The sequence below is a fragment of the Aptenodytes patagonicus genome, unplaced genomic scaffold, assembly GCF_965638725.1.
Source record: "Aptenodytes patagonicus unplaced genomic scaffold, bAptPat1.pri.cur scaffold_69, whole genome shotgun sequence".
NCBI lineage: Eukaryota > Metazoa > Chordata > Aves > Sphenisciformes > Spheniscidae > Aptenodytes > Aptenodytes patagonicus.
Window position 1 is genome coordinate 65,158 of NW_027472018.1, and position 25,217 is coordinate 90,374.

Sequence of the window (25,217 nt, forward strand, 5' to 3'; positions counted from 1 at the left end):
CTGTAGAGTGCCTCCTATACTCTTCCCCGTTACAGGTCCTGAATAGCTCCATTGTACAGCTTAGAGCTGGAACTTCATGTACTGGTTATATACTGGTTAATTCCCTAGTTAAAGAGTTTGCCACAGAATAAACATCCTCCTGCAGATTTATGAATGCGAGTCTAAGTCTTCAATTACTTTTAAACATGGCCAAGTTCCTGGCAGGTTTAAAATAATGGTGTGCTACCCACATTAAGAAGCTAAGACAAACCATTCCTTCTGAGAGTCCAACCTACTATATGCAACACTTTTTGACTACAGACTTGTGATTTAAACCATCCACACTTTGGTTTCTTATCTATAAAATAGGTATGTTAATGGAACTTAATTTTTTCCTTTTTTTTTTTTCTGTTTCATACATATCAATTGGAAAAACGTCAGAGGTAAAAGCCTTCCACATCTTATCAGATACCTGCACAGTGACAAACAGAATGGAATCTTGATCTTAGTTGGGCTGACACCCATTACTGTGGAACAGACAAGAATGTCAGCTTTACTTCACAGTAGACATACAGCTACAAAACTCTTCATACTACAGGATTTACTATATGAATGAGTATGAGCATTCAATAAAGTCACAAGAACTTAAATAAAACATGAAAAGAAAGTCTTCACAATGAGAGTGGCCAAACATTGGAACAGATTGCCTGAAGAGTCTGTGAAACCTCCATCCTTAGAGATTTAAAAATTCAACAAGGCCTTGACAACCCTGTTTTGAGCAGGAGGTTGAACGAGATGACTTCCACAGTTTCCTCCTACCTAAACTTTTCCATGATTCAGTTGAATAGGCTCAGAAAACTTAGGAAAAGACCATTTCAGTAGGATATTATGAACAGTGAAATGCTGGACTTGATCTAATAGAAATCACAGAAAATGTCATCCATTCTTTTCTTACATGAATCATCCTTTTACAGACTATGTAAACATGTACATTTTTGCAGGATCTTTAACAATTTTTCTGTAAGTAATTCTTCCCATTATATGTTCTGTTATTCCACAAGTTTAGCTTTTGCCTGAATTCTAATAGGAAATTTAATACATCTCTTCAGCAAACCCCTCTAATCTCTTACTTTCTTCTTTTTAATCATTCTAATACAAAGTTCCAAAAACAGTGTTTATTTATCCAGAAGCTATTATTCCCCTTATTAAAGGCTTTCAGAAGCTAGAGCTGGTAATATCCACAGAATTTTCTCCACTACTTTTCCATGCATGCTGCTCCCCAGCTGCTTACTCTTAGGAGCTGTGTCTGACCTGTTTCAAAATATCTCTGTTAACAGGACTTTTACTGGAAAGATCATTCCACCATTTAACACAAGGATTATTTTTTTCCCCCTAACTCAATCTACAAATTTTTCATTACATACCTTCATTGGCCTCTTCAGCGCTTCCTGAATATCCACACGCTTCCGCATAATGGTCTGGTCTAGTTTGCGTTCAAAGGCCAACAGATCCATGTAGGCCTGGGACTCAGGAACCAGCTCCCGGATCTGAGAAGGAAGCAAGGAATATCCAAGCACTAGAAGCAAGAACCTAGTATGTTCCAGAGCAGTGATACTGACACCTTCCTAGCCCTTAGACAGACGTGCTCAGAAGGAGTTATCCCTGAGACAGTAGTTCCCAATTAGCGGGGCAGGTCTCAGTGGCATGGTACAAGCATATGACTGAAAAGCTGGAGCACAGAACTAAAGCTAATGAACTCTGGAAGACCCCAGCTGGATCCACAAGGCCTGAATCATGGCTGCTTTTTTCCAAGTGAGGCTTAGCTACAAGCAGCCTGGGAGCCACTGCTCTCAGCAACGCAAAGTATGGTAAATTTGTCCTGTTTGAGCTAAAGAAGCGCTGGGTCTCTCTAAACTAAAAATAAAGGGTGCATGTTCATGTTGATTTTTTAAAAACAAGTGTTACCCATTGTAAGTAAAACGTGCCATTTAGGAAGTCAACATTTGTCAACACATCTTCTTGGCTGAGGTGAAATTGACATTCACATCAAAGTTTCAACATGACCAGCTATGAGGTGTCACTTACCATCTTGCCAACTTTTATTGGTATTTTAATACATTAGCTAAACTACATTAGTTCTATTAACAAACCCCCTTTTTATTTTCCCTTTTCCAGAGAAGTTAGAAGAGCAGATGATATGAAGTAGGTTAGGAGGAAGACCTAATGATCTGAGCTTAGAAATGGGCAAGTATACCTTTACATGAAAAAGTCCGTTCTTAATTGGGAATAACTCATGCAGACAAACCATAAAAGAAAGGAACTGTAAGTAATTATAATAAATCTACTGGACTGCCTTGTCTATTTCTACGATAGTCACTCTAGCTTTCACCTATATTTAACTGTTAGAGTACTTCTGTTCTATAGGAATTAAAAGCTAGTTGGTATTCCTGTTTTGCTTTAGAATCAGAAGTCTACAGTTTTAATTTAGTGTAAGACACAAATACCTATGTGAGAGACACCAGGCATACACCTGTTCACTGTGTTCTGCAAGGACATAAGAACTATTACACGAGGTCATCCTAACAGTCTGTCTATCCTAGTATTGTGTCTCTGACAGTATTTGAAAGTTGTTGGCCTTTAGTACCTGCAGCAGCCTGAGGCATGGTGTTCCAGAACCTCAATAGGCAATGTGTGAAGAAGTATCTCCTTCTGCTCATTTTGAACCTGCCATCTGTTAGCTTCATTTGATGCCATCTTCTTGCATAGATGGAGCAGCAGTGGGCAGGCATTCCCCATGCACCTTCTCCATACTGCTCATACATTTTACAGTTTTTTGTCATCCCTTTCTTAATATTTTTCTTTTCCAGCCTGAAGAGGAACAATTCCTCCCTTCTGTATTTAGACTGATCAAGACTATCAAATAAATGTCTCTTTCAACCTTATTTGTTTTGAGATGTTAGAACACCTGCTCTGTTTAGAGCAGGACTAACACTTTGGAGAAGCAGAAACCATGGAGCCAAAAACTCTGTTCAGCTTTAGCTGAACCACTATATTTTTAACTGCTTGTATTCTTTCACAAAGTCTTAATCAGCAGAATACTAAAAGAACATTAACATTTTTAAGAGCGAAACACAAAGACCAAGCATTGCCCTGGAAACATCAAGGAGTTGCCAGACAGCTTGCAGAATAAAGACAACTAGGCAATACTTCCTCCCCACAGTGAATACAAATCTTTGGACCCAACAAAATATCCCAATGCTTTTATCCTGTCCCGCACAGAAGAAAAGATTCCTCAGTTCCTTCCACACAGAGGAAACTAATCATGCTGTACTGCAGTCAATTGAAAATTGTGGTCCCAGAACATAGCTTCAGTCTTTTAACTCCAATTTTCAGCACGGTTCATGAACTCATGAACTCATGAACTAGGCACATGATGAAGCAGGGAGCTGGCCTACACAGGCCTCAAGATAAAGCATATACTACAGCTGTAATACAACCTTTCCAGCTGGTTCGCAGGGTACTGGACCCAGGATCTAATGACATTTCTAGTAAGTTTGTAGAAACAGCAGTAATCTTCAATAAACATTTCTATTCCACACTTTTACATCTCTTACCACATGGAAGTGAAAAGGTATTTCCTATTCCATTCCAATGACCAAACTGGGTGTTAAACATTATAAGACGTTAAGAAAGCATAAACACTTTAAAATCAGCCAACAAAGATAATATTGCATATAATTCCTTGAACAGCAAATGGCTGCAAGTTGAGAGAGTATTTGGGAGAAGAATTGTACTTGCCTGTGTTTGTACTCTTCTCTAGGTATGTGCTATGGTCACAGTGAAGACAGGATACTGAGCAGGTCGAGGGAGGTGATTCTGCCCCTCTACTCTGCTCTGGTGAGACCCCACCTGGAGTACTGTGTCCAGCTCTGGAGCCCTCAGCATAAGAAACAAACAGTCCTGTTGGAGTGGGTCCAGAAGAGGGCCACGAAAATGATCAGGGGGATGGAACACCTCTCCTATGAAGAAAGGCTGAGAGAGTTGGGGTTGTTCAGCCTAGAGAAGAGAAGGCTTCGGGAAGACCTTATTGCAGTCTATCAGTACTTAAAGGGGGTGTATAAAAAAGATGGCGGCAAACTTTTTAGCAGGGCCTGTTGCGACAGGACAAGGGGGAATGGCTTTAAACTAAAGGGGGGTAGATTTAGACTAGATATAAGGAAGAAATTTTTCACGCTGAGGGTGGTGAAACACTGGAAGAGGTTGCCCAGAGAGGTGGTAGATGCCCCATCCCTGGAAACATTCAAGGTCAGCTTGGACGGGGCTCTGAGCAACCTGATCTAGCTGAAGATGTCCCTGCCCACGGCATCTAGTTGGACTAGATGACCTTTAGAGGTCCCTTCCAACCCAAACTATTCTATGATTCTATGATCAAAGGTCCACTCAGGCCAGTTTTGGCTTCTCTTGCAGTCTTTTGCTTTCTCACCCTACTATTGGAATAATCTTTTGGAGGCATGACAATGTTCCAATTTCATACTCTTTCCCAATTTCCCCTCAAGAGTGAGAGGAAAATTAAAGGGGAGCCCCAGCAGTATCACATCACAATGAAGAATTTTCTTTGTTTCTGGTACATCTTAGCTCAAAAAGATAAAGGTACTCTTACACTCCAAGGTACTCTTACACTCCAGCCAGTAGTACATAATTCATTTTTCAGTTTTCTTCATAGGTAACTGAACACGTTATCTTCGTGTTTATGTGATAAGGATCTGTGCAGCCTGCCTAATTCTTTCTTCTTGCATGGTTTGCCCTAACTGAAAAGTTCATAGTTCCCTGCAAGTCTCCTCTCTCCTTCTATAAAAATTCTAACTATAAATATGTAAAGAGTATTTCAAGACCTGAATTCTCCATTCTGGCCTTTATCCATTTCAAGAAACTACAAAAAGCACCTAGCAGCAGCATCTCATCATCTGAGGTTTTGAAGCATGTATATTAAACCTTATCTTAGAATTATATGGATAACTGGAATATATTATTATTAACAGTAATAAGATAGTGTCTTTCTAGAGGCTAGGGTTCTTTTTTTTCCTATTGTGAAAATTCAAATGTTTCAAAATTTTAAAAATTAATAAGAACAGATTATTATTAAATTATGCACCTTTATCCTTGATTTCCACAGATTTTTTAATCGATGGTGACAAAAGAATGGAAAAATTGTAAGAGTGGGGGCAGTGAGGACAGTGTGCAGGGAATAGCATGATGGGAGAGGCTCTCGAAATTTCCTTGTAAAAGCAGCACAATGCCAGGACCCCACCACACATGCCTGTGAACAAATGTGCAAGGCTTGTGAAACACACAGAATCAGAAACCAGCGAACAGCTGCCACACTACAATCTCTGGGATATGAAAAACATCATAGGACAGCTTCTATGACTGACACAGAATGCCTTCAAAGCTGTCAATGACAACAGGCTGCACACTAGGGAAGGCTTCATCCGAATGCTGAGAGTTGCACTGGAACAGATGATACTGCGAGGGGCATCTCCTACAAACCACCGGATCAAGAAGGAGACAAAGCCTTTTTTAGACATCTGGAGGAAGCCCCATGGTTGCAGGTCCTCGTACTCATGGGGGAGCTTTAACCACCCTGACATCTGCTTTGAGGGCAGGAGCACTGGGCACAAGCACTACAGGAGATTCCTGGATTGGATTGATGACAGTCTCTTGACACAGGTGCTCAGCAAGCCAACAAGGGGAGGTGCTCTGCTGGACCTGTAACTCACAAAGAAGGAAGAACTGGTTGGGGATGTGAAGGCTGAGGGCAGCCCTTGCTGCAGCAACCATGAGATGGCAGAGTTTGCAATCCTGAAAGAAGCGAGCAAGACCTGGACTTCAGGAGAGCAGGTTTTGGTTTGTTCACGGATCTGCCTGGAAGGATCCTATGGGACAATGGGGATCCCTGGAGGACAAAGGGGCTCAGGGAAGCTGGCTGAACTTCAAGGACAACCTCTTCAAAGCAAAGGGGAATGATCAGACCAATGTGCACAAAGTTGAGCAGGCCTGGCAGGAGGCCAGCGGGGTTAAGCAGGGAATTCCTGCCTGGCCTCAGATGCAAAGAGGGAGTGCACGGAGGTGTAAGCAGGGATGGTCTGCCCAGCAGGAATACCACAACGGTGACCGAGCATGCAAGCATGAAATTAGGAAAGTCAAAGCTCAGCTGGAATTGAACCTAGCAATGGACGTGACGGGCGACAAGAAAGCCTTCTGCAAGTGGATCAGCAGCAGAAGGAAGACTAAGGAAAACCCGAGTCGGTCTGGTTCTGCCGCTCACGTCAAAAGCTATGGAAAAGGCCGAGGCCTTTGTTGTCTTTGCCTCCGTTTCTCCTGGTAAGTCCTGTCCTCAGGACTTAAGTCCTGGCCTCCCAGGTCCCTGAGCCTACGTCAGAGTCAGGGGAGCACGGCTGTTCAGAGGGACCTTGACAGGCTGCAGAAACAGGACGGCAGTTCAACGTTGTAAAGTTCAACAAAGGCAAATACAAAGCTCTGCTCCTGGGACAGAATGACGCCATGCAGTGGTACAGGTGGGCATCAACTGGGTAGAAAGCAGTTTTGCGGGAGTGGACCTGGGGGTCCTCATGGACAACAAGCGGAGAATGAGTCTGTGAGGTAAGCCAGCCACGACAAAGGTCAACTGCAAAATGGTCTGTGTTAGCTTAAGTGTTGCTATCAAGTCAAGGAAAGAGGCTATTCCTTGCTATGCCACACTTGTGAAACTGCATCTAGACTTCTGGGCACAGCGTCAGAAAGACGTGACATTCTGGAGTGAGGCCCACAGAGGACCACCAGGATGTCTGAGGGCTGGAGCACATGCCTACCAAGAGAAGCTGCAAGAGCTGGGTTTGTCCAGCCTTGAGAAGAGAAGGGGAAAGGGAGATCCTATTGGTGGGTGCAACTGCCATATGGGGTGGTAAAGAAAAGACAGAGCCAGCCTCCTCTTGGAGGTGCACAACAATGGGATGAGAGGCAACAGAAACTCACTGCAACATGGGCAGTTGACTCAGTATAAGGAAGTTGTTTGTTTTTTTTTTTTAAAAAAAACCATGATGGTACCAAAACATTGGAACGGGCTGCCAAAAGATGCTGTGGGATGTCCATTCTCGGTTGGAGGCATTCAGAACCCAACTGGACAAGGTCCTAAGCAACCTGATGTAATTTGAACCTGTTTTGTGCAACAGTTGGTCTGCATGACTTCCAGAGGTCCTTCTGATCCAAATGTGATTACTGAGGTTTAAACAGTTGTCTACCCAAATCATGGTTTTGCCAGATACTCAGTGAAGCCTTTGTGTGTTTGAGGACTAAGAGGTCACCTTCATCCTGTATGTTATGGAGACCAAATTACAGTTAATTTTTATTTCATTCTATGCAACTGCAAATACATGTTATAGGTACTACACATATTGCAAGTAAAATGTACAAGTAATATATTTAAATTATGAGCACATATGCAAACAAGGCTTACAATTCCTCAGGAAGGTTCCAAAGGAATCAATACAAATGCTAGTCTATCTAATATCCTCGAAGTATATTTAAGGATATCTCCAAATCAAAAACTGTGGAGGACATTAACATTGACTAAAAGTAAATGAGAACAGAGCAGCCATACAGCAACAGGGACTCTCCATAAAGCTGGGCAACTCAAGCTAACTTTTTTTTATACAGTCTGATGTAGCCCACTAATGACACTGGCTAACTAACCTCAACATCTCTGAAAACAAGAAATTAAGATCTAAAGTTCAGCTTTGTCCTTCCCTTACTTCAGACCTGGCACTAGCCACCAGGAATGGCTAATTTGTCATTACCAAACAAACAAGTCAGGGATAATCCACCTTTTGAAATCCTCAATTCAAAACAGGTTAACAGTAGTATTTTAACAGATGAAGTATCTAAGGCTATGGGAGAGGTAAGGTTGAGAGACAAATCTTTTGCTTGGTCAATAGCATGGCTGGAGAAGAACAATTCTGGAAGAGGTGGCCTTCCTTCACATTTGAGGCTACATTTCAGACCTGAGAGTAGCAGATTCCACACAAAACATTGATCAAGATCAGCTGCAGGTTTCTGTCAAAATGGCTAGAGTACCTCGTGTAGAAAGTATGCTGACTTTAAGCCACTTGTAAGGTCCAGTGGTAAAAAGTCAAACTGGTAAAAGTTGGTAACATATTTGAATTGTCACAGGGAGTTAATGCTAGATCTGATACATGCCCATTACATTTCTGCTTCTGTATTTGCAGCTGTAAGAACATTTATCTTATCATTAAACGATGGTGTGAAATAGAACTGTCAATCTTCAGAACAAGTACATACAGGAAACTGCTCTGAGTGTACGATAATTTAGTTATCTACTAGATGATTTGAGAAAAGGATGGTCACTATCTATGAAGCAGAAATAATATTACTAAGGAAAGAGGTCACTGGTGGTTGTTCTGGTGAAACAGAAACTTTCAGGAACACCACTAGTAGGAGATGGAAACAGGAGTACCATAATGCCTGTGCCTCTGCTGAATTCAATACAAAAGTAATAGGTTGAAGTTGTCTGGCCTATACTATAGAGGACATGTACCAGCTCCTGCTGGTCTTAACAAATATTATATAAGAAAGTATGAGAGAGGCAGAACTAAGAATGAACTGTTGCTTGTGCTCTGTCAACTTCATCTGCTTCAAGCATGTCTGAATCACTGCATTCCAAGACAGACTCTTGTACTGACAGGTTCCTGGGTTAAAGATGTACTGCACTTATTTGCAGAGAAACTAATTTTGCTGTGTTACGACCACTTTATTGGGCAATTCAGATAATACTTTGTAGCAATAACTGTCCTTCTCCCTGTGTTTATTTACTGTTCCATTAATCTTACCCATAAATTTTACCATCAAGTTTCACATATTATGCATGACACTGAAGGAAAAAAAAAAGCTACTGGGCCAAGAACTGATTTTTCTGGTCCCACTAGAAATGACCCACTCACTGCTATGTTTCCAAATTGACAGTGAGGGACTTTTTAATTTAAGGCAACCAATAAGCTTACTTATACTGTAAGATTTTTAATTAACATGTCATTGATAACAGATCAAATGGCTTGAAGAAATCCAACAGTATCAACACAATTTCTGTTATCAAAGAATCCTGTGATCTCCTCAGAAAAAGGCAGGCTTGTTGAATAAGATTTAATTTTTACAAAGCTGCACATGGTTCTGTGAAGTATCAAAGTGCTCAGATGTCTTCATTCAGTAGAGGCACAAGGATCTCCTCAAATAACGTAAAACTTAACAGAGAGATCAAGAGAAGCCCAGGCAGGGAACAAAAAGATCCCTCCTCATCTAGAGAGCAGAAAAATCTTCCAAAGGGGAAGAGAGATCCCCTAACTCTGAATTTATATTTTGCTGTCTGCCTGTCACCAAGAAAAGGAAGGGCTGTGAGTGAACCCTAACTGGACTTGGTGGCTGTCAAGCAGAGAGGAGAACATAAGAAAAATATTGTTTAAACAACAGAAGTGCATTCTCCCCTCCTTCTCTGCACCTGCAGCAGAGAGTAATCTAATCCAGCAATCCTTAGCACAGAGGCGGAATCCCTAGTCTTCACTTCCCAACCCTCAAAAAATCATGTTCTATTTCAAAAACTTTTTCCCTCCCTTTTTACTTTGACATCCCATTAACTCCTAGTCCTATCCCTCACTTAGCCCCAACTCCATCATAACCATCATCACCCTAATAATGCAATTGTGTTGGGGAATGGTGCATTTGTAAATTTATTTAGAATGTTATCTTTATTCTGGCTATCTCATTATCAAATAAATATTAGCAAAGGAAAAAGAGTTGAATGAGAGAAAATATTTATCCATTTATAATCACAGAGTTATGGAAAGAAAGCCAAAGAATTAAGTCGTATTTTGATTTAAAGTAGAGAAGAAACGTGGAACCAGGACAGATAAGCCTGTTATGTGCAGCTAAAAGATACAAGCAAGATTTAGAGAGATCTGCTCTAATTTCCCTACAATGTTTTAAGCAGAACGTCATGAACATTTCCCAGTTATGAAAAACAGAGTCATGGACATTTAAATCCAGACTAAACTCTCTCAAGTACACCAAAGAAACAACTCTGCTTCGGTCTCCAAGGCTATAGAGAAAGAGACACCTTATGTCAAAACCGATCTAATGTGTCCATTCTAAGCTAATTACTGCTGTGGCTGGAAGAGTACTAAAAAGCATCATGTGAATTCCGATTTTATTCTTCTAAATATCAAGAGACCTAGCTGTATCACTTCTGCAAGAAAATTATGTCACATCCATTCCTTACAGATGTCAGAAAGAATGGAAAAAATAAAGGAAAACAGGTATTTTAGACTTTCAAGTGGTCCTTAGGGATACAATCGTTCACAAGAACTTTTTGAGGAATTTACAGTGACACATAGATAAAAAGCAAATACTGGCCATGTGTTGCCCAAGAAAGCTGAAAAAAGCAGTAAGACATCAGTTTTCATCATGGCCAAGTGATATATGAAACCTTACATCTTTCAACAGCTTTGACTTGGCATTTTTAATAAGATGATCCAGAATAGGACAAAAGAGACAGAAATGCATTAAAAGCTGTAAAATTTTTGGTTAATCATGACCTGAAAAGACTGTAAGACACTTCAGAAAAGGTTTTTTCAGAATTTGCTGACTGAGCTGCATGGTGGCAGATGAGTTGCTATACTGAACAAACACAATGGAATGCACAATAAAGCAAGCAATTTATCTGTACTGGTGGGTACTAATGAGACAATGGCTACTGATGAAAGTGACTGAAACTCACTGTGGATAAGTTAATGAAGTCGCCTGCATGAGCAGCAACAAACAGACAAAGATGCAAGGTATAAAGAGAAATGGCTCTGGGGCTTTTATAATTTAACCTGAACATAAGGAACAGAATCTACAAGTGACACAGGATGAGGAAATCAGAAATAAAGAAGAGGACAGGGATATGGATCCATACCATGGTGAACTGGGAGAAAGAAAACAATACAAATTATTAAAGGTATTTGTACAATCAAAAAACCTAGAAGCAAAGAATGTAGGACATAGCTACAGCATGGGGACTCTTACTGTTTCCCAGGGAAATCTTAAAAGGATTTAGGAAATGGTAGGGGAGGAAACAATAGCCCAGAACACCACTGTAGCCTAACAGGCCAGTGCAGTTCTTAAATACACGAGCAGGAAGACATGGAGCAAGACTAAGGATTTTACAATTAATCCCATGCTTGGCAATAGCATAATCACTAAAAGAACCCCAGAGTCACAAATGAAGAAATCTACTGACAAACTCAAGAAAATTCTGAGAAAAGCTATTGAGATGATTAGCAGACAGGAAAACATACTCTATAATACAAGGTTCCATGAAGCCAATTAATTTTGCTTCGCTTATGAGTATGTATCTATCTACACAAAAAGAAAAAAAAGTTTCTCTGCCTATCAAAGTGACAACACAATGAACTTGAAATTGTTTAAGTTCAGATTAGAAATAAAGTGAAAATTCTTAGGAGTGAGTGTGGCCAAACACTGAAAAAATTTGACAATGACTGCAGGAAATATTTCATCACTAGTGATTTTAAATACATATGCTCTTACTTACAAGTAAATCCTCAGGCCTGCCTTGTAGAAGTTAAAAACAAAACAAAGTAGCAGTAAGTTCTCATGATAGGGTCAGACTTCAGGTTGTCTAGTTGTATGACACTAAAAATAAATTAGTACTTTTTTTCTTCTCCCAGAAAATCAAATATGTGCTCTTTCTTTTCATAGTCTTCCATAAGAAGGCTTGCCATTCTCTAGTAAAATTAGACCTCTCAATACAACTATTAGGAGGTGATATATAAGTATGGAGAACAGACAGAATACTGATAAGAAATGACAGAAAAAAATCAGTGTCAGTGATGGAAAACCTGAGCTTAAGCTGGAGACAGAGGTTTTCTTAAGTTGCACTCATTGCACATCTGAGATCAGAGACATAAGGAGAAACAGATGTTAGATTTTCCATTTCTGCAAAGAACAAAGCCATCTCCCACGCTCTTAACACTACACAAACAGACTACAAAACATAGGTCTCCAATATTCTCCTATCGCAAACAGGTTAGCTCTCGATTCTTCTATTTTGAAAAAAAAAAAAAAAAAAAAATTTCTGCGACTTCTGCTGTCAGAAAACATAGGATCCGGGAAATGCGTTTTTGGCATAGACAGTTTTCTAAAGGGGTTTGTTTGGGTTTTCATTAGCATCCCTAGGTGAAGCGTGGACACCAGCAAACCTAAGAAATATATCTCTCTCAGCCTCATTGACCTCCAGTACGACTGTATGTATAAAATCTTTCCTGCTGACAAAGTATAACCCATTCTGCCATAAACTTAACATTGTAGGATATTGAATTCTGAAAAAATTTGAGTCTCTTCACGTGGAGCCCTGATAGGAGTACTGCTGGCTACCAAAAAGTCTATATGCAGCTCAGCCTTCCTTGATCTCCACAAGCCTTCAGTGTTGAGGCAGTCAGCACTTCTTTGCTAGTCAAGGCGTATCAGAAGCACCTACCACAGTTGCTTCCAACAGAAGACAAACACCAAAGTCACCCACATCCACCACAACGAACAATTCGTTTGAATTTCTGGGGTTACGTTGATGAACGCTCATCAAACACACAAAGGCTTCACTGAGTATCTGGCAAAACCATGATTTGGGTAGACAACTGTTTAAACCTCAGTAATCACATTTGGATCAGAAGGACCTCTGGAAGTCATGCAGACCAACTGTTGCACAAAACAGGTTCAAATTACATCAGGTTGCTTAGGACCTTGTCCAGTTGGGTTCTGAATGCCTCCAACCGAGAATGGACATCCCACAGCATCTTTTGGCAGCCCGTTCCAATGTTTTGGTACCATCATGGTTTTTTTTAAAAAAAAAAAAACAAACAACTTCCTTATACTGAGTCAACTGCCCATGTTGCAGTGAGTTTCTGTTGCCTCTCATCCCATTGTTGTGCACCTCCAAGAGGAGGCTGGCTCTGTCTTTTCTTTACCACCCCATATGGCAGTTGCACCCACCAATAGGATCTCCCTTTCCCCTTCTCTTCTCAAGGCTGGACAAACCCAGCTCTTGCAGCTTCTCTTGGTAGGCATGTGCTCCAGCCCTCAGACATCCTGGTGGTCCTCTGTGGGCCTCACTCCAGAATGTCACGTCTTTCTGACGCTGTGCCCAGAAGTCTAGATGCAGTTTCACAAGTGTGGCATAGCAAGGAATAGCCTCTTTCCTTGACTTGATAGCAACACTTAAGCTAACACAGACCATTTTGCAGTTGACCTTTGTCGTGGCTGGCTTACCTCACAGACTCATTCTCCGCTTGTTGTCCATGAGGACCCCCAGGTCCACTCCCGCAAAACTGCTTTCTACCCAGTTGATGCCCACCTGTACCACTGCATGGCGTCATTCTGTCCCAGGAGCAGAGCTTTGTATTTGCCTTTGTTGAACTTTACAACGTTGAACTGCCGTCCTGTTTCTGCAGCCTGTCAAGGTCCCTCTGAACAGCCGTGCTCCCCTGACTCTGACGTAGGCTCAGGGACCTGGGAGGCCAGGACTTAAGTCCTGAGGACAGGACTTACCAGGAGAAACGGAGGCAAAGACAACAAAGGCCTCGGCCTTTTCCATAGCTTTTGACGTGAGCGGCAGAACCAGACCGACTCGGGTTTTCCTTAGTCTTCCTTCTGCTGCTGATCCACTTGCAGAAGGCTTTCTTGTCGCCCGTCACGTCCATTGCTAGGTTCAATTCCAGCTGAGCTTTGACTTTCCTAATTTCATGCTTGCATGCTCGGTCACCGTTGTGGTATTCCTGCTGGGCAGACCATCCCTGCTTACACCTCCGTGCACTCCCTCTTTGCATCTGAGGCCAGGCAGGAATTCCCTGCTTAACCCCGCTGGCCTCCTGCCAGGCCTGCTCAACTTTGTGCACATTGGTCTGATCATTCCCCTTTGCTTTGAAGAGGTTGTCCTTGAAGTTCAGCCAGCTTCCCTGAGCCCCTTTGTCCTCCAGGGATCCCCATTGTCCCATAGGATCCTTCCAGGCAGATCCGTGAACAAACCAAAACCTGCTCTCCTGAAGTCCAGGTCTTGCTCGCTTCTTTCAGGATTGCAAACTCTGCCATCTCATGGTTGCTGCAGCAAGGGCTGCCCTCAGCCTTCACATCCCCAACCAGTTCTTCCTTCTTTGTGAGTTACAGGTCCAGCAGAGCACCTCCCCTTGTTGGCTTGCTGAGCACCTGTGTCAAGAGACTGTCATCAATCCAATCCAGGAATCTCCTGTAGTGCTTGTGCCCAGTGCTCCTGCCCTCAAAGCAGATGTCAGGGTGGTTAAAGCTCCCCCATGAGTACGAGGACCTGCAACCATGGGGCTTCCTCCAGATGTCTAAAAAAGGCTTTGTCTCCTTCTTGATCTGGCAGATTGCCTGTAGCAGTCAGCCACCATGCTGTCACCCACATAATTTTAGTTTAAACTAAAGATAGTAAAAAAAAAACCCCCAGATACAGAAGAGCGTGCCCTTCAGATTGATATTTCTTTCCACGTGAAAGATGGCTATCATTAAAGGTCCCAGAAGAAAAAAAAAATATAATTTTATCCATTTCACGTAGGAAATAACAATTGGAGCTGCATTCTTCACTACCTGAGCAGGACAAACAGAACAGTTTTAGCAATTTGCTTTAAAAAAAAAAAAAAAAAACCATCAGATACTAATAAATGGAGATTTGGCAACTTCCTTGAATTAGGCTAGCCTATAATTTCCATGTTTGAGAGAGGTAACAAAAGCCAAGACCTCTTGCTCCCCTCAAGTTTGACAAGCTCAATTAGATCCTGAGCCAATTTTTTTACTACCTTCAGCAGATGCACACAACCTAGATATTTCAAAAATAGTGTTCAGAAGCCTGCATTTTAATATTACAAGTGACAATGACTGAAGTCTGACTTATGAGCTACTGGACAGTTTCCCTGCTAAGAAACTTTAGCATATAGCTTATTAACAAAAGTGTGTCTACCATTGAGGCTTCTATGGTGGCCAAAGGAGGATAGCTAAGGGCTGACACTCCTTAGAAATTGTAACTCTGTGCCACCCTGTGAGTCTTGATCCCTAAGAGAGAGTGTTTCAGAGAGGATTTCTGACTGGCTACCACAGAGCCAATAACACAGTCCAGTAACATGGCAAAAGCAATTAAAGACTGTGTCATTCTGAATTTCATGGCCACATGCAGATATCACTCAAAAATGCAAAGGTCCTGCAACACTACAAGGAACAGTTCAGCCTTTCAGCAGCCACTCATGGTAATCAGTTATGAGCACAGACTAACATGGGCAGATAGAAGCAATACATATAAGTGCCTAAGCTCTACACTGTTTATATTTGAATGTTTAATTACATAAAAGGCAGCTATAGGTCACATCTATGAATTAGAATTATGAGGAGTCCTTATGAGTTACTCTCAAAGTCCTAGTAAAAGCAATTCAGTAGCTCCTTTATGTTCAGTGGCCAGGCAGCATCTATGACCCAGCCAAACCTCTGAGGCATAGAGTCCAAAGAAACAAATGGAGAGGTGACCACAAAGTCAATCAGCATGGAAAAGCATCAACTCTAGAGCAGGGAGTCAGGTGGCATATGAAAGCAACATTTCTGGAGACTTCTGCTAGAGATGCTCTATGGAGCAGCAGCTGGATCACAGGTACCAGCTTGAAGGGATGTTGGGAGGTCTCCAGTCCAACTTCCTGCTCAAAGCAGGGTCAATGATGAGGTTATGTCAGGGTTTGAAAACTTTCAAGGATGGAGATCCCACAGCCTCTCTGGGTGCCAATGCTTGACTGTCCTGTTGTGGAAAAGTTTCTCCTTACATACAGCCAGCTCCTCTCCTGTTTCAACTTATGCTCGCTGGCCCTCATTCTCCTGCCATGCTCCACTAGAAAGCCTGGCTCCATCTTCTTAACCATCCTCTCTTAGGAGCTGGCAAGCTGCTATTAGGTCCTGTCAGAGCCATCCTTCCTCCAGGCTGAACAAGGCCAGTTCTCTCAGTCTCTCCTCATGTGCTGATCCAGCCCTCTGACCAACCTGATGACCCTCTGCTGAACTCAGTCCAGTTTGCCAATGTCTTTCTTGAACTGGGGGTCCCAAAACTGGACATAGCGCTCTAGCTGTGAGCTAATGAGTGCTGAGCAAAGAGGGGTAATCAAGTCCCTCAATCTCTTGGCTGTGCTCCTGTTCATACAGCCCAGGATGCGGTTAGTCTTTGCTGCCAGGGCACATTTCTTGCTCATGCTCAGCTCACCATCCACCAGGGCCTCCAGGGCCTTTCCAGCAGTGCTGCTCCCCAGCCAGGCAGCCCCAGCAAGAGCTTACTGCCCCCCACTTTCCCAAGGAAGAACTTTGCATTTGACCTTGTTGAATTTCATAAAGTCCCTGTTGGCTCATTCCTCCAGCCTGTCCAGCTCCCTGTAAATAGCAGCCTGTCCACAAGCATTTTGACTGGTTCGCCCCACCCCGTGATTTGGTGTCATCTGCAAATTTTATAAGCAAGCACTCCACTGCCTCCTCCAAGTCATTGATAAAGATGCTAAACTGAACAGCTGCCAGGATAGATCCCTGCAGTACGCTGCTTGTCACTGTCTTCCCAGTAGAGTGCAACCTATTAACCACTACCTCTAAGCTAAATCATCCAAACAGATGGTTGTCCACCCATCTAGACCAAAATGTCCCAACTTGGATAGAAGACTATTATGGGAGACAATGTTGAAAACTTTGCTAAAGCCAATGACATTTCAAGAGTGATACGAGAATGGCCTTACAAGGACATTGGCCACTTCCCTCAGCACCCTCAAATGCAGCCTGTTGGGTACCATGGACTTGTACGGGTCGAGTTTTCTCAAGTAATCCCTGGCTTAATCCCTGTCCATTGCTGGTTGTTCCTCTTGAATGTGTTCACTGATCACAGAGGTATGGGAGACATCGTTAGTGCAGACCGAGACAAAGAAGGCTTTGAGTACTTCAGAATTCTCTGTCGTCACTATATCACCCAGCCCACTCAGCATCGGGCACACATTTTCCTTGGTCAGCCTGTTATTACTAATGTAACAGTAGAAGCTTTTCTTGTTGCCCTTGACGTCCCCTGGAAATCTCAACTCCAGCTGAGCTTTAACTTTCCTGATACCATTCCCTGTATGCCCAGGCAACATTTCTAAATTCCTCCTTTGTAGCCTGTCCTTGCTTCCACCTCTTGTATGCTGCCTTTTGATGTTGGGACCTCCACTGTGAGTTCCCTACTTAGTTAAGCTGGGCTCCTCATAAATCTGCTTATTTTCCTGCATATTAAGACAGACTGCTCTTGTGCTTGGAGGGTCCTTAAAGACCTGCCAGCTTCCCTGAGCCACTTTGCCCTTCAGAGCTGCTTCCCATGGGATCACACCTACCAGTTCCCTGAATAAGCCAAACTCTCCTTGTCTGAAGTCCAGGGTCTGTACTACTTTCCTTCCTCATTCCCTTCAAGATCTTGAACTTCATTATTTCACAGTTGCTACATCCAAGGCTGCCACTGATTATCACATCCCTAACCATTTCTTTCTTACAAGTGAATAGCAGATCCAGGTGTTCCTCACCCCTGGTTGACTCAGATGGAGAAAGAGATGGAAAACCGCCATGCAGTTACCAAACAACAACAGGACAGCTATTATGGTATGGGATCTGTGCAGTGAATCCCGTATGGTGGTCAGTAAACAGCAGCAGGAGTTGATACTCGTGTAAAGGAGAATGAAGTAGAGAGGATGAAAAGGAGAGGACAGCCGTACAAAAACCTATCAGCACAGCTAGACAAAAAGTCCTCACAGGAATTTGGGGCCCAGTGAGAAGAACAGTAGCCAATACTAAGAGACAAGCATGCCATTGAAGGAGAAGCAATTTGCTGTTTCAAAGTTGCACTCCACTCAGCAAGTTAAATGGGGAAAAGCAGAGAGACACAGAGCTACAGAGTCAGAATTATTTTCAGCTGAGATTCTTGCATCACAATGGGTAAGCAAGGAAGCTGCAGAAACAGAACAGTGAATCACAGTCACGGTGCCTGGGAAAAAATGTAGTGACTCAGAACTAAGAGAAAATAAGACACTGACCAGAAGTAATGAGGAGACAAGGCCTGGAGAAAGAAGAGGCACAATATGATGTGGAGTCATGTTTCTCTACAGACAGTTTGTGGCCTGAGGTCGAAATTGAGGCACAACTGCTAGACTTGGGTCACAAAGGCCACATCAGCTCCAGAGATCTAGGTCCCCAGCTATGAATGAAGATGCCTATGAACTCTTCTGAAATTGAATGAGGGTTTCAGTGACCTGAGAACAAGGGAAGGATCCAGAGGTAAGGAAAATGGGGTGGGGTATAGCCTGCTGCACAGAACTGGAGTTAATGTTGAATACACTACAAAAAAATGCTAAGCCTTGTTACGTTACAGTATGTCAGCCTGGGCTTAACTGAGTCTTTCTTTTCATTAAAATTGCATTTTAGACAAAAGATATGCAGTAGATCAAATCGACTTGCATTTAAGTAAAGCATTTGACATACAGTCATAAAGGGAACCACTACTTAAGACTGAAAAATGGGGATTAGAACAGTATGTGGTAAAGAACTTGCATAGAAAAAAAAAATTAAGCAGGCAGTACCTCATGGATCATTTTTGAAACTGATTTTATTTAGATATTTTCATTAATAGCTCAGCACAAAAAAGGAGAAGTATGCTAACAAAACTTAATCATGACAAATTTGGGTGGCACTGTCAATACAAGGCAGAGGACAGTACAGAGAATGTAAGGGAGCTGAGACTGTATAATAGAAACGGGAAGAAATATAGCATTACAAAGCACAGGATCATGTTCCTCAGAGTCTATACCCATAATTCCTGCTCTAATATGGGAATTCATCAGTTGCAAACAATAGAAAGTAGAAATACTTGTGAGTATTAGTCAATCACAGAATGACCACATGCTGTATCAATGTGATAAGGCCATAAAAAATAAAATGTGATCCCAATCTGCATCACTAGCTATTTCCAGTAGAGATCAAAATGCATTAGCAGCATTGCAGCACTGGTGATACTGATAATCTGTGATACTATGTATAGTTCTGGTCTCCTGAGAGGTAGATTTAAAGAGGTTCGAAAGAGGTAAATGTAACCTAGAATAGATATAACGAAGGACTGTGAGGATTAGAATTGTGGGGAGCCCCTCTTACTTGGCAAACTAAAAGCACTTGCCTTGCCGTGCCTAGCAAAAAGAAAAGAAAAAAAAAGCTGCCAGATCTAAAGTATCTCAGAAGTAAGGAACCTAACTAGTCTTGAGGCAGCAATTGTGTTGTGGCTTCCATGACAGACGGAACCAGACTGGATGTGCCAGGAGGTCCCATTCAGTTCCATAATCCTATCTTCCTACATGTAATAGTCTGCTAGGTTGAATTTTCTCATACGATTATATCCATGCAAAATTAAATCCTTCTCAAATAGCTGAACTGTAGCAGCTGAGCGATCCTACCCAACTAGCAATATGCTCCAGCGCTATAGCACAGGCTTGATCAGAGAGCCTGGAAGTCCAACAGCAGGTCATCTGTGCCAACTGCCTGACTCACTATCATAGCAAGTAACACTGAGAACCCACCTCCTTTTCCACTATTACATAAGACAGTTTTCAAGAGTAAAATGTATTTAATATCTTCCCCTCTCCCCTTCACAGTTCCCAGAAAACACAAGCAAGAGTCTGAAAAAAGTCTGTGGATAACAGATGCTGACTGGCTGGAAAATACTCCAGAAGTAGCTCTGAAAAGTTGGAAGTTTTACCCCGTGTTTCGCATGCATTCCACTGCCACCAGTGCAAATCTTCCACTTGACAGGACACTGATGCACATCCCATGAATGGTGAGCGTAAGGAGGTTCTGATACACTGACTGCAGCCTAATGGAGTACCTTAATCCAGACACAACGTCATATCATCAATACCAGCACTCCAGCTGCACCGATAAAAACTTCATTGCAGACAGAATTCTAGCAATTTGTGTTGCCTTATCACTCCATCAGTTAAAATTATTGGCTGACGGCAACAAAGATACTGAAAGGCAAGAAGGCTTGGTGACAGCATGGTTCTGAAAGGTGCTAGCATCTGTATAGCTTTTTGACATACTTGAATAAGGCTCCACCTATTAAAAAATTATCATGGATTTGATAAACAGAGGCACAAGTCTTCTGTTGCCAAAAACGTTTGGTTACCTCTGTTCTGAGACCTTTTTATCTTATAAAGGCACCAGACCAAAAAAAAACAAGAAAAAAAGGAAGCCTTGAAATGGACATATATTTAAAGTGATAGCCTCACCATACAGGATGTGTAATTGTCTGTGAAAACAATTTGTGTGGGACAGACGGAACTGACAGCACAAGAAATGTAGCTTTCATTCTAAGAAAGTACAGACTCCAAGCAGAGCAGGAATGAGGCTTTAACACAAACACCATGGAAGCTGCAAGTAGTTCAAAGGTCTGGATTTAATGGTAGCTCAGTCCTTTCAAGACAGCAGCATGAGAGAACTAATGGCTAACCTATCAGAGGCTGTGCTTTCAGAGGGTGGCAAGAATTACAAGAAAATAAGTGATAATATGACATCAGGAGTACCAAAGTGGGCTCACCTCCTTAGGTGGCTGGTACTAGGTACCTGTGGAATGTCATGGAAGAGAATCTGGAGGCTGCCAGCAAGTCTGGGTTTACACTAGCAGTGGAGAGGTAGACTTGAAAAGGACGTGGAGATCTACACACCTGTCAAAGGGATTCTGAGCCCAGAAAAAGCATCAGAAGCCAAAGAAACTGGGACTAGGATGTGACAAGGGTGTGTGTTTTGAAGACTAAGGCAGCTTGCCTTTTGGGACCAAGTAGGTTTTGGGGGAACTGTACTGAAGAGGGCACAGGAAAGGAGAAGTCTGGGAATAATGAAAGAGAAGGGGAGCAGACAGAAATTCCAATGTTTAAAAAGGAAGTAGAAGATTTAAGCATTGAGGATCAAGGGTAGGCGGACACTAAAAGCTAGACATATCTCCAGGGATAAGAGAATTAGTAACTCTCCGGACAATGCAAGCCCCTTGAAGTCTGTTGTTTACACAGGTTCACTTCAGTCCTACTAGGATGCAACCGCAAAAATTAGAACCTGGCAGCTCTACTGGGCCAGAGAGACCTGAGAACGAGCCCATCTCCTACAGGCACAGCTGTGCTCTGAACCAGCTTTTGGCCAGCCTCAGAAATTGATCAAAAACATCCTTAAGACCCAGAGGGCCCCAGCGCCAAGTCATGTACTTCGCAGCCCAGCACCACTGTCCATCCAGCAAGTGGCAGTGCTGGCTCGGCTAACCCAGTGCACGAGGACGACACAGGCCGGGCTGCACTCCACACTCCCAGCCCCCAGCCCCAGCCCCAGCCTTGCTCTCTAGACTTTCACCCACTGCCTACTTACTTTTTAATTAGATTTTTAAACAAAAAGTGAAAGTATTTTCTAAAATCCCTCTAATTACACTAAGATGCTGAACTGATTGTGAAGGGAATAGGAAATGAAAGCGACTCACCCTCTGAGGGAGAATTTTGTCAGCCATCTTCCTCCTCTTGGCACTGTACATTTTTTAAAGAAAAAAACACGTTACCATGGTGACAGATCTAGGAGTAACGAGGCCACCTGCTAAATTATCCTGACATCTCCACATGCTGGTGCACAGCTGTGCATGCATCAGCAAAAGGGTCTCACCCATGCCCAGGACCTAGGACCCCTTCTCTCAGCAGCCTGGGGAGGTAGTTAGCTAAGAACAAATCAGGGCTGTCTGTTATGCATCTTGGAAAGAAGTGTGCAAGTTCTTTGATCACAGCATCTTCTATGGTGCAGGGCGGCAATGTGTGCATGTGCACATGCTGTCTATAGATACAGAAAAAGCATGTAGGAGGACAGCATGCACGTGTGGAAGTGTGCATAGATATACCTATGCATATACACATGTAAGTGGCTGAGTGCCTGTAAACAGAATGTGAACTTGTTCAAACAGATGACATGCATTCATTCATTCATGCCCAAAATTGAGTGCTGATGAAAACACACACGTGTGTATTTCATATGATGTATGGAAACACACATATATACACACCCTTCCCTACGCATATACACTTGTTTTATTGTAACATATTCGCATGAGTGATATACAAAGGTAAGTGGGCTTACATTTCCATATTTGTTCATCTTTATGAACGCATATGTGGGAAGATACATGTGTGCCTGCAGTGTATATACATAATGTGTCCATACCCATACATAAGCACATTTATATATCTATGCTTTTAAAAACATACCGGTGTTCGTGTACATACACACAAATGTATATGTGCCTAAGAAATGGTACTGTCAGGAAGATTGCCAAATACATTGTCTTTTGAATTCTTCAGATTCTAAGAACCATTTGTGCCCACCAAACCTGTCACCTAGCTTTCTCTAACAGGGCCAAGAGGGAATTCAGGCCTTATTCTTCACCTCTATAATTTGTGAGGCCTTTATCTTAAGCAGGAGATGAATCACTCCATCTGTGACAGACAAATGGGAGAATGTGAACCGCCTGCTGCCGCTCTGCCATGTCACAAGGATGTCCCTCCTTACTGTTTTCATACAGGAAGTCTGTCATCAGCCATGTCCATGTAAAAGCTGTTTCCACACACATCGATGTGGCATACTCACTTCCTACATTTACTAATAATAAGCCTGGCCTGAAATACCAGATTCTTAGGTTCCTTCCCATCCCCATATAAGCCAAGCCCGAGGAACTCTTCGTGCCCGGAGGTGCAAACTACATTCTTCCTCGGGGGCAGAAAATTCATCCACACAGTCATACCCAACTTCACAGGTGAACAATGTCCCTTTTTAAAAGCGTAGGAGTAATGGGACTGGAATGTTACATGGTGTGAACCTCCAACACCTTCCACAGCTCACAAAATCAAATCTGCACTGAAACACGTCACAGAATCTGGAAGTAATGCCTGAGCAAGCTCCATCCTCCCAAAGGGAAATGGGATATGTATGCACCTGCGACAATCCCAAGGCTTGCAATTAAAAAGTAAGTAACAAACAAACCAAAAACCCCCAACAACTTGGGTCTCAACCAGTTCTCCAAGAGTCTATTACAGAAATGAGATTTTTGTCTCCACCAAACCTGCCAAGAAAGGATGACTACACCTTCTTGGCCTGTTTGTGCCATAAAACATAGGACTCAATTACTCCCAGAATTGGACCCAAGGTGCCAGAAAAGTTTGCCTGAAAAACCAGAAAAATTTCAATGGGAAATGACAGGGAGGTGGAAATGAACGAGGGGAAAACATTCAACACATTATCTGGAGGAAAGGCATGGCAGAAGAAACAGAGAAACTTTCCTGAGTACCTAGGAAGCGCTGGTGTGAGCTGGACTCACTACAGTAGAGATTACTGCTGGGTTCCAAACTAGAAGCTTTGAAGTTAAGAACTGGGGAGGGGGAACTGCTTCCGTCTGTGAGTTAGGCCATCAACTTTCAGAAAATACTCTTCTTTAATGATCCCTAGAAACTAGTAAGGTAAATTAAAGTTTACCTTAATTATCCAGCAGTGGTAATTTTTCAGGTTATATCTACCCTGTATATTTGAAGGCTAGGCATTATTTTGTGCAGTTTCCTGGAGTACCTCCTGGGAGGTGCTGTGGAATGTGCATTTTGGCTTGTGCTGGGCAAAGCCTCCATGACACACATGCATTTCTTGTGCTCACGTGCTGCACTCGCACACATTCCTTCTGTATTCAATCTTATTAAATCATAATGTATTAATACTCTCAGGATTAGTGTCCTTTCCAGATGCATCCCAGATATAAGCATTCCCAAGTCTGGCTTGCTGATCCAAGGCATATAACCTGGACAGAGCAGGGCTCCTGAAGCACTGAGCTTAGAGAGTCATGTTTTACCTACAACCTACCTACAACGACATAACCAGAACACTGTCTGAATCTATATATACACCTATAATGATTCTGCAAAGGCAGACCACCTAGATGACTGCACCCTACATATTTATCAGGAACTGGCTCACACTTGGAGCTCAAGACTGCTGATGTCTAATAAGTTGCAAAAAGAAATTAGCGAACTGTTATTTAAGAGAGAATGCATTCATCACTGTACAAAGTGGGCATATTTTAAAAAGAAAGTTCCTTTAAAAAAATCCCTCTAATTCTATGAAATTATTTCCTATGCATATCTCTTCACTTTATACGTAGGAATGCCTGTGACAATTGCAAGTTTAATGATCATTCTCCTGAGCGACCATAGTACAAGTCATGGTCAACCATGACTAACCAAAAATTTTTTCCACTTGTCTTGTTTACAAACCATTTTGTTAGCCAGTCAGAAATCAGAGAAACTATACAGAACAGATAACGAATAATACAATAATTGTACTGTATTAGAAGAAAACTGTTCATTAACTTCAAAGGCTAAATGTAACAGCTAGATTTATAGCCCACTAAACCTGCGAGGTAAAAGCATTATAACTGCAAAACCAGACATTAGTAATGGTCAGTTTGTTCAAGACCGTTCACAAACAAAGTAAAGAGTAAAATTTACCAATGTTTTTCCTGCTTTAAGAAACTGACAATATATAAATCTTCTATTCTGTCTCATTCCATCTTAAAGGTCTTACCTATTGCTAAAAAGATATCATTTTTTCTTCCTCAAATTGTCCTCCCATGTTTTCTTTCCAGAACACTCACCTCCTAGTTCGGTTCTGAGTGGCTTGCTGCTGCTGTTGCACCTGCTGCTGCACCTGCTGTTGCTGGACCTGCTGTGGTGCAGTGCGTTTTCTTGTTGTTTCCATCACGGTCTGGGGCATCCCAGGTCGCACTGAGGGGCTTCCAACGTATGGGGGGCCTGGGGGACCCATGGGAGCCCCCTGATGGGGCATTCGAGCTCCTGATGGCATCCCAGGTCGCTAGAGAAGAAGTGAAACAGAAAGAAGAGCCAGTTTGGTCCCTGTTTCTTCAGCTGCAAAGACACTTGTACATAATCAGACACTAGCTCCAGCAAGTTCCCCATTTTGACCACCCTGATAAGCACTAAGCAGCAACACAGAGCTCACGAGCTCTGGAC

General features: G+C 42.4%; 1 protein-coding gene across 7 annotated transcripts in view; it reads right to left on the bottom strand.

Moving 5' to 3' along the window:
* SMARCD3 (SWI/SNF related BAF chromatin remodeling complex subunit D3) overlaps positions 1–25,217 on the bottom strand; it is a 113,427-nt gene that overhangs the window by 33,347 nt on the left and 54,863 nt on the right. For all 7 annotated transcript variants that reach the window (XM_076363564.1, XM_076363562.1, XM_076363561.1 and 4 more), the window contains 3 exons: positions 24,842–25,059; positions 21,647–21,689; positions 1,404–1,526 (listed from right to left, as the gene is read on the bottom strand). In XM_076363564.1, the coding sequence (XP_076219679.1) occupies positions 1,404–1,526; positions 21,647–21,689; positions 24,842–25,050 (375 nt within the window). In that variant the 5' untranslated portion in view covers positions 25,051–25,059. The remainder of the gene's footprint in view (positions 1–1,403; positions 1,527–21,646; positions 21,690–24,841; positions 25,060–25,217) is intronic.